This window comes from Penaeus vannamei, chromosome 29 (genome assembly GCF_042767895.1).
Source record: "Penaeus vannamei isolate JL-2024 chromosome 29, ASM4276789v1, whole genome shotgun sequence".
NCBI classification, from domain to species: domain Eukaryota; kingdom Metazoa; phylum Arthropoda; class Malacostraca; order Decapoda; family Penaeidae; genus Penaeus; species Penaeus vannamei.
The window spans coordinates 24092531-24102530 of NC_091577.1; the positions used below are offsets into that span (position 1 = coordinate 24092531).

The 10000-nt window shown below is 36.6% G+C and overlaps 2 protein-coding genes across 10 annotated transcripts in view; one reads left to right on the top strand and one right to left on the bottom strand.

Moving 5' to 3' along the window:
• Positions 1 to 7307, top strand: part of LOC113806055 (proton channel OtopLc) — a 368606-nt gene extending 361299 nt beyond the window's left edge. For 4 of the 9 annotated variants that reach the window (XM_070142529.1, XM_070142533.1, XM_070142530.1 and 1 more), the window contains 9 exons: positions 123 to 282; positions 552 to 712; positions 1421 to 1583; positions 2077 to 2187; positions 2826 to 3000; positions 3320 to 3580; positions 4282 to 4462; positions 4731 to 4904; positions 5017 to 7307. In XM_070142529.1, the coding sequence (XP_069998630.1) occupies positions 123 to 282; positions 552 to 712; positions 1421 to 1583; positions 2077 to 2187; positions 2826 to 3000; positions 3320 to 3580; positions 4282 to 4462; positions 4731 to 4904; positions 5017 to 5151 (1521 nt within the window). In that variant the 3' untranslated portion in view covers positions 5152 to 7307. The remainder of the gene's footprint in view (positions 1 to 122; positions 283 to 551; positions 713 to 1420; positions 1584 to 2076; positions 2188 to 2825; positions 3001 to 3319; positions 3581 to 4281; positions 4463 to 4730; positions 4905 to 5016) is intronic. The other 5 variants (XM_070142531.1, XM_070142534.1, XM_070142532.1 and 2 more) reach the window with 2 other exon arrangements.
• Positions 7308 to 8470: 1163 nt separating this feature from the next.
• Positions 8471 to 10000, bottom strand: part of LOC113802188 (bifunctional purine biosynthesis protein ATIC) — a 33074-nt gene continuing 31544 nt past the window's right edge. Inside the window, exons 9-13 of the mRNA XM_070142538.1 lie at positions 9842 to 9970; positions 9514 to 9680; positions 9295 to 9398; positions 8997 to 9157; positions 8471 to 8699 (exon numbers count right to left, since the gene is read on the bottom strand). Of these exons, the coding sequence (XP_069998639.1) occupies positions 8580 to 8699; positions 8997 to 9157; positions 9295 to 9398; positions 9514 to 9680; positions 9842 to 9970 (681 nt within the window). The 3' untranslated portion in view covers positions 8471 to 8579. The remainder of the gene's footprint in view (positions 8700 to 8996; positions 9158 to 9294; positions 9399 to 9513; positions 9681 to 9841; positions 9971 to 10000) is intronic.

Consider the following 10000-nt stretch of genomic DNA (forward strand, 5'->3'; position numbering starts at 1 on the left):
GCCATTTGTGAATTTTGTGCATGCCAAATTCTTAATCTAAAGGGCTTAGGTGTCCCACGTGAGCTCATGATTAAGCAGGCTGTCATATGGCATCCCCCCAGTTTTATTCCAACCCTCCCCAGGGGGTGCTGCAGAAGGTGCGGCAGCCTGAAGGCGTACCAGATGGTTCACCAACACAGGAGAAGCTCACCTCTTCATCAAGCTGCAGCAAGCCTCGGAAGCACAAGACCTCTGACAACGAGCACAGCCATGGATCTTTCTTCCTCAGGATTGGTGCCATTGGTATGTGATCCTTTTCCTCATTTTCTGTCATTACATCACATCCTTGTTAATTAGAATAGCATTAGATAAGAGTTGCTAAATAACCTGAGCAGATTCTGAAATTCCTTTTGTTCTTGTTTTGGTGTGTTAAAAATTATATACACATTAAAAAATTTGTGATATCCATAAAAGTACTGGCTGTTGTCCAAATTTCAAAGATTTACAACATTACCATGTCCCATTTCAAGTGGTTTCAGAATGCATGTTGATTACTTGATCTCATTTTGCAGCCTTTGGTCTTGGCACTATGATCTACAATGGACTGGAGTTTGGTGTGTTCTTTGAGATCCCCACATCATCCCCATGCTACCAGATCTTGCGAGGGGTGAACCCACTGCTGCAGCTGGTGTTCACTTTCATGCAGATGTATTTTGTCTTCATGAATGCCAGGGTAAGCCTTGCTCATAGTTGAAATATTTGAGTAATATGATCTAGTATATTTATAAGTTATATATGATCCAGAGTCTTTTCTTTATATTTGCTGCAGGGTAAAGGAAGTGATATGCTTGAAGTTGTTTTTCTCTGATCTTTGGAAAGAGAAATGTATATGGCAAGGGTTAACACACTCATGACGGGATGATGCTCTATTACATGTCTGCACCATGTGCATTCAAGCCTTCACTAAGTTATGCATATCAAACAATATTGCACTTATATGGCTGTTGCAACATTTGTTGAGGAGAAATATCTCTCAAAAGTAGACTTAAAGCCTCTTTTTAGCCTTATTGTCAAAAAAAAAAAAAAAAAAAAAAAAAAAAATATATATATATATATATATATATATATATATATTTTATATATATATATATATATATATATATATATATATATATATATATATATATATATATATATATATATGCCACAGCCAAGAGCACAGAAAGAGGTGTAATGCTATGTTTCCTGTGCTTCTGTCCTCAAGCAACTGACTTCTCATTCAACCTGATGCATAGTTCGGTATGGCACTAGGGTTTCCTGTCATGACTGGGTTAACATGGGGTTTCACTTTCTGATTTCCAGTATTTTCTAAATGTTTATTGTTATGACAGTGTCCAATTAGCTAAAGAGTAGGGAATAATGAGTTTTGAATTTCCCACAGCTGAACATCCACAAGTTTAAATTCCTTGCCCGATTTGGCCTGATGCACATCGTTGCAACCAACTTGTGTGTCTGGGTTCGCACTCTGGTGAGGGAAAGTCTGAAGGAGATCAACGAATTCAAGGTATCTCAAGGACAGAGGGGCGAAGACTACATGATTCTAGGTATGTCAAAGCAATAACATTTAACAGTATATAATCTCCCTATGGGTGGGGTTTGGTGCCTTTTCTGAATGGTGAGTTAATTATCTAAGCCCTTTGTACCAGGTAACAGGTTGTGGTGAGCTTCTTTTGGGTTGGAGAGGACATGACTGCTATAGGCTACGTATTCTGATCATAATTTAAGGTCTTCCTTCTTTTCCACCATGTCTTTAGTGGCATGAAATGCTTTAGTGCTGAGCCACTCCCTCCATGTATATTTCTTCTATTCTTTTACAGAGTGAGAGCTATATTACTAGCCTAATTTGTAGTCATTAGCAACAAATCTCTCTTTATGGGAACACTTTTATTAAATTATCTCATTCTAACATGTTTATAGTAATAAGTAGATTCAGAGTCTAAGCTGGATGCCTTTTTATGTCTGTGAGACACAACCTTTCAAGGACTAACAATTCTAGCTGTGTAGATAGTCTGACACTCTCTCTCTTCTCACTGACAGAGGGTATTCGACGAGCACTGGCAAATCGTGGCCTTCTGGCCCCCAACAGGTACCTCTATAATCTGGACGAATTCGTTGAAATGCAGGAAATCAATGAGACCTTGCAGCAGGGTATGTCCATTTGGACTACAGTGCATATTTTTTGTGAGCTTGCGTCTGTTGGACCTAAACCCTCATGTTGACGTTATGGTCTTGTCACCCTAGTGCTTATCATACTTACTCAATTTTGACCGCTCTATATTAGCACAAGAATGTTTTTCCCTACCTTGAATGTTGTATGAGATTTACTTGTAAATATCCCAGATCTAAAGGGATTTCTTATGTAACCCTTAATTCCCAGTTGAACCTACATTTAAATCATGACTATCTTGTTCTGGAGATCTGCATCAAGATGAACTATGCATGACAACTTACAAAGAAGATATGACATAGTTGGAATGCTAGTTAGTTTCTGTACATAGGATGACATATGGCCTTGCCACTTCTGATACTCTTTACCTGCATGTCCTACATGTATTCCCTAGAATGGTTGCAGATTTCCTTTCTTATGCTTTTGTATCTTACTTGAAAGGTTTTATCATGTTAGAAACTTGTGACCCTACATTACAGAGGCATCCATGTTCTCCATTTCTTGTAGGGAGAAATCTAGATTCTGTATACCATTTTTGATTATGTAATTTGTGTGATTATAGAAGTGATGAACCATGCTTGAAGAAACAAAAAGGCATTTCTAACACTATACTCTACAGAGAGCTCTTGGGTGACTGAGGAGGACATTGTAAACCGTACCTGCGGACGTGTTGAGATCATGGGCTCCATTGTTTCGGACTCAGCTCCCTACCTGTACCCATTCATCGTTGAGTATTCTCTCATCGGGGCTTCTGTGCTCTATATCATGTGGAAACACATTGGTCGCAATCCAAGGTACGTTAAATTCCTGTTTTATAAGTGACTTTATGATTATTTAAAAGTATTTTTATTTCCTTTATGCTTTGAAAAGCTTTTAAGTACTCTTGTGTATATTAGTAAAGGTAAATGTAAAGTTTTGTTCATCCTTAATTTAAATATTTTGTCAGAGATATACTCCAAAATATTTATTAAGTTTCAGTCTTTTTTTTTGTACCCAGTAAAAAGTTACATTCCTGTTTGTATATGATGACTTTTTAGTACTCAAATTAATTTATTGATCAAAGCTATCATCACTGTATGCCTATATACTCTAAAGTTTATTTCCAAATGGCAGGTTTGTCTATGATCCTGAAGTCGCTGGGGACGGGATGTCAGTGGTGTCACGCCGTTGCCACTCCCGTGTGGACTGTGTTGGCGCCAGCAAGGGCCTGTTCTGTGGACTCCTTGTGCTGGTGGCTTCACTTATCTGCCTCATCCTCTTCTTTGTCCTAGTCAACCGTGATGAACTCAAGATGCTGGCCATCTACCTGGCTGATTGTTCCCACTGTGGCATCATGTTCTTCAGCATCATCGCTATGTTTATAGGCTTTTTCAGGTAAATTTCCAGTGAGATAAATTTCCTGAGATAATTCATGTATTGTCCATAGTTTGTTGAGTATTTATATGTAAAGTATAGCCGGGAAGGAGATATGTCTAAGGTTTTCTGACAGGGATGTCCCTGGAGAACCAGAGTAGATTCTTTTTTTTACTTTCTAAACCAGGGCTGTCAAACTCATTTACCCCAAGGGACCACATTTCACCTTAGTATACAATATGTGGGCTAGATAATCATGAGCAGACACAACAAAATGGGCATATGGTTGACACAAATTGGTGGAGGCTATTTCATTCATTACAAAAACAAAATAACAGAGAAAAAATGTGAGTCTAAGTGATAATCTTAAAAGACAAAGAACTGGCTTAATTCATCATGAAAAACGGCCAACTATAAGACTGAAATAGCAAATGTGCCACATGCCACACATAGGAGGGTGGCGGGCCACATATTTGATATCCCTGTTCTAGACTTAAACTTACAGATTTTTGATAATTGTAAAAAGCTTGAATGAACACATATTGAAAATTAGTAACAGAATTCATTTGACACAATATAGAATAAGTAAACACATTTGGATTTTAAAAGGTATATTATAATGAATTAATAGACTTATGATGATATAGGGTCTTAATTTTCCTAGTTACCTCTTTGTGTTGAAAAAAACAGCAGTTGTGAAAAACGGATTTGTTCTCTTCCAGAGTTCGTCAATTGAAATTCCATGGAGAACGAGAAGAGGAACTGGATGACATTCTCCTCATGGTCTCAGCCTTTGGTCTCTTTGCATATGCTGTGTTCTCTGCTGTTGCTGGATCTCTCTCAGCTTACACCAAAGAACCAAACTTACTTGTGATGGTTACAGGCATTCTTTCTGTGCTCCAGGTAAATGCTGCTGTGTGACTTTGTATCTTTCAGTATTTTTGAGTGTATATACATGTGTATAAATATATATATATATATATGTATGTATGTGCATATGTACAGGATAAAAAGGAAAAAGGTATTAAAGATATCTTGATCAGCCTTTATATTTTTCACTCAGTTTTCATTGCGTAGTATGAGGCATGAGTAAATTCTAATCCAAGACATTTTATCAATGTCATTTATATTCTGTTATTTGTATTACTCAACTGTATGGTTTGCTCTATAGGTGATTATCCAGATGGTATTCATCAAGGATACACAGCGCCGCCAGGTGTCACTACCTGAACACGAACGAACCAAACCCGGTCGTCAAGTTGTTACGTTCCTGCTCATCTGCAACTTGACCATGTGGGTCATCTACACCTTTGAAACACAAAAGGTGGAAGCAAATCCTGTCCAGGTATGTACTTTGGTTTATAGACTGACTTATCAGTAATATTTCTTATATGGTATTTTCATGAATTGATAAGGTATAAATAACTTTTATCTCATCCTGCCTTTTGTCCCCACAGTTGGAGTTCTTTGGAGACTTACCATGGACCATCCTCCTGCGTTGCACGCTGCCCCTGGCCATCTTCCACCGCTTCCATTCCACAGTGGTCCTGGCTGCCATCTGGAAGAATTCATACAAGACCCGTATTGAATGAGGTTTGCCAGGAAGGCCGCCGCCCACCACGACGGTCCACAGCATCAGTAGTTGCTTTATCCATACCAACGGAGTGGCCCGAGGGGTCCCAGAGAACCCACCCCCGGAGCTGGAACCCATGCTTCACACACCCACTAGTCCCCCACCTGCCCTGGATCAACGCTCAGAACATAAAGTCTCTCTATTCAGTATCATATGAACAGTATCTGTTTCAGTCAATGGTCCAGCAAGATGCTATTTGGAGTATTTACTCATGATAGGTTACAGTAAATATTTCATCAAACAGGGTTTGCATACACAGCATATACTGAAGTTGTTCTACATCAAAATGTGCCATTTTCAATGGAAAATCACGAAGAGTACAAGCAGCAATGATGCTATGGACAAAGTGTTATTTCTTAATATTGTATTAGGTGTTACTCATGAGCAGTTTCCTGCATTTCAATGAAGGAAATTTCAGTGTTTTCATGTGATGATTGATATATTGGATTTACAGTAATCTGTTTCTTAAATCAGTGATCAGTATTTCCGGTGTAACTGCGTGTAAAGGCTACCAGACTCTGTGTTGTAAGTTATGCCTCAAAGCTGTAAATACTGTAGATGCTTACCCCGAGCTTTAAGTCAGGCAACTGCTTTTTGTTATCTGCAGTAATAGTGTACTTTAGGCTAAGTCGCATGGAGAACTCACCTACCCTTAGCTCGTGGGTCCTGATCAAGCTTTTTTTTCGACTATTGCAAATTTTATGCTGTTCAAATTCAACCTGTGCATGATATAATACATTTTACTTGCTTTTAGAGTAAAACTGCAATGAATTTGTAATGAACAGACAAAAAAATCAGCTGGTCGAGATCCACCAAATAAATGTGTTCAGAATGAGTCTCCGGCAGCTACAAAAAGTCACAAAAAAGTTTGTTTTAGTTTCTCTCAATTTCCAAGATTTGTATATACATTAGGCTCACTCCACCATGTGTTTTATCCAGCAGCACTTTCCCAGTTATGTTTATACATTAGACCTAGAACTCCTGCTGCAGTAGAGATGTGTTGCACCATGTAACACAATGGCTGCTTTTGTAAATACCTTATAGCTGTCTTGCTGTGTGTTTGACCCATCTCAGTATTTCTCCATAGTACATGATTAATGGTATTTGTGCAAGGTGGAAAGTATTTCATTTATGATGTCCATTTTATAATATGAATGGAAATATTATTGTAGTGTGATGTATTGTTCACACAGTACTTGATGAGATTCAGTGTCAGTTACTAGACTTCAGAGAGGAAGCTCATAGGGGCATTAGACACCCCAGCTGAGTGTGCTAACATACTGTCTGAGTTCATCAAGTATTTCTTTATTCAGAACCATTTGTATGAAGTGTGTGTTCATTGTACCTGTCCCATATTAGACAAGAGCTACCGAGAATACCTATTAATTTTATCAAACTTATCCCTTCTTCAAAAATCTGTAAAGGTTACTGTGAAGACAATAATGCATGGAAACCCTATTTTCTGGTAAGTGATTCATTATCAAAGTATAGAATATATTTTTTGGTCCCTTTTGTTTCTCTGTAGCTAGTAGCTTTAACGAATCTCTTTGATGAGTATGTGAGTTATTGACCATATAAGATAAAACTTGTGTACAACTTATTGTGCATCTCACATTTTGGGGTTTGGAAACACGACAATAAGTAGGATGACCTGTAGCAAAGTTTTACATGGATTTTGCATTTTTTGAATATGCGTAATTTTGTATTCACGAGCAAGTCAGAAACCGGACTGTTCTCATTTTGCAAAAGACTTGTAGCCATGACTAGTAGCTCTTTTGTGCGTGGCAAGCCTCTGTGAGTTTCATCTGGAGCAAGTCTTCAAGCCGTGTTATACAAGAAGTGTGGCCTGGAGTGCACTACCATGTTGTGGCTTCATCATCACTATTGGTCTGTTGCTAAAGTTTTAGCAAATTTACACTGCCATTAATTTCCAGCATCAGAAAAATTCTGAAAAATACCCTGGTTATTGTGATCTTTCCTCAAAGTGGACCATTCTCTGCCAGGTTAACAGATGCTCATAATTATCCCATCGAAATGATGATGGATTTTGCTAGGACTTGGTAGACAGGCCACAGACTATGTTTATTGCATTAAATATAAATGTTCGTACCATAACTCGACTATCTGTATCCCTATGACTTGTGTGTGCTTACATGAAAATCACTTGAGTGTAGACATTGTTTAATGGTGCAGTATCTTCTGTCAAGTAAATTGTTGCTGAATGTGAATTGGTGACTTTTTATGACATGAAAGTTTTCTGCTACACAGCAGAAATCAATCCCTTTGAAACTTCTTTGCTGCTGATCAACTAAGGCATTTCTTTAATACTAAGTAGGACCTTATTAGTCCTGAAAAAAAAAAATGCAGTTTTCAATACAAAGGTAGCACATGTAACATTACCATTAAGAAAGAAAATAAAGGTTTGTGTTTTAATACTCAAATTTATCTTTTACTTCAGTTAAACAAGTCAAGTATACCTTGAAAGTATATGCATTTGAAGAGAATTTTTAAAAATAACTTTCAGGTATGCATTGAAATTTCATGTATATCTACGTTTACATGTGATACCACTAGAATAAAAGTTGTCAGTATAACTACATTCACTATTTAACTTGTTAATACTCTCTAACTAGTAAGGATATGATCTTTGTATAACAAGTAAGAAATATGAAATTTATAAATTGCATTATTTATAATTCATTATGCTTATAAGTTTGTATCTTGCTTTTTGTGGAAATATGACACCCACACATTTAAGATTAACCATAAATACCTTTACTGTTGATTATTTCATGTCAGCATATTGGAAACGTTAATTGCAAAGTAAAAACCTCACACTCTAAAGATCTGCAAAGTTAACAGATACTTACTCACAAGGTGGTGATCATCTCAAATTTATTTATGGGATATGCATCCAAATATAAAATAATAATACACTTTAGTCAAATGCTCTTCTCTGACAGCAACATGGCATCTTGAAAATAGTACTCTATGCTTTATCTAAAGAAATTTATTTATATATATATATATATATATATATATATATATATATATATATATATATATATATATATATATACATAAATAAATAAAGAATGCAATCATACATTCAATGAAAGAAACACAAGTTTCTAAATGTTAGTAATGAATAGGTGGCACATTCAAATATTTTGAAATATTTAATCTCATGCCAAAAGGCATGATGAAAAACCATAAGGTGAGGAAAAAATAAAATAGAAACTTCTTAGAAAATTATATAAATAGGGAAAAAAAAAACATTTTCCTTTAGATCTGTATTACTAGTTCATTAGGATTCAGAGACAAAATTCATGATTACATGACCAAAGGGAGAGAGAGCATGACTGTATGACTACGAAGTCCTCCGGTTCAGTGATGGAATAGGCGGAGATTGGAGTGAACAAGAATCATGCTGTGTTCATCACATGCTTCAATGACAATGTTGTCATTATTTGATCCAGCTGGGCTCACAATGAACTCAACACCACTCTGGAAATTACAGTATATGATAAGTTCTTTGTTATAAAATGAATATTCTCAAATAACAGTAAGTGCAGACTACTCATAGCATATTGAATGAATGTGAAAAAGCAATAGAATAACAGTTATTTGTCATAATCCATGAGATTTGGCTCTCTGCCATTAGGCCAATATGAAAGGTAACAGAGAAGTTCACTTATGGAACACATGGTAAGAATTACTATTATGCCCGAACCCCATACTAAATTATTACAGTGTAAGATAACAGAAAATAATAATTTGAACATTTAAAACTACCAACAGTACCTGCTTTGCTCTGTCAACATTATCCCGGAATGGGAAAAAGGCATCTGATGAAAGGGCAACACCTTTCAGCTTTTGAGTCCAAGCGTCCCTCTCTTCTTGGGTTAGTGTTGCAGGGACCTCCTCAAGCACAGAAGCAAACTGGGATTCTGGCATGTCCTTTCCTACCATATGAAACAGTTTTCATAAAATTCATGATTTCCGTAATCACCGAGGTATGTTTTTTCATACAAATACTAAAACATATATTTAACTGCTTATTAAAGCATATTACAAATATGTAACATAAAAGGATACCAACCAACTGTGCCACCAACAAAGTTATCAATGGCATTTGATTTTTCAGCTCTCTTCACTCCTTCCTTGAATTTCATACTCAGCACTCGAGGATGATGTCGCATCCACCTAGAAGTTACAAAAGTATTTTTTTCTGCATATATATATATAACAACTTTCAAATCTCAGCATACAACTTTCAACAAAGATCTTATCTAATTTAAAAAGAATAATAATCACTTACCAGTTGTTTGCTTTGTCTCCAGCCAGTCTTGTACAGTGGATGCGGGACTGCTGTCCTGCACCAATACCAATGACTTGGCCTGATTTAGCATAACATACAGAGTTGGACTGGGTGTACTTCACAGCAATAGAAGCAACAATTAAATCTCTTATGGAATCTTGGCTCATCTGTAAATAATGAGATCAACAATTAAATCCTTATTACTTCAGTTACATTGTTTCAATGCAAGACAGTATACAAATATAACCTCAAAATCTACCAAATATAATAATAAATATATAAAGCCTTACACAAATTCAGTACACAAGCAATAAATAAACAAACATACATCCTTCCTCTTGGTGACCACATTTTTCAAAAGCTCTGGTGTAATGGCTGCATCATTTCTCCTCTGCTCAAGGGTAAGGCCAAAGAGGGTCCGACGTTCCATAAGCTCACCCTCATAGGTAGGGTCCATCTGTTGAGCAAAAAACAGTAATCACATTTG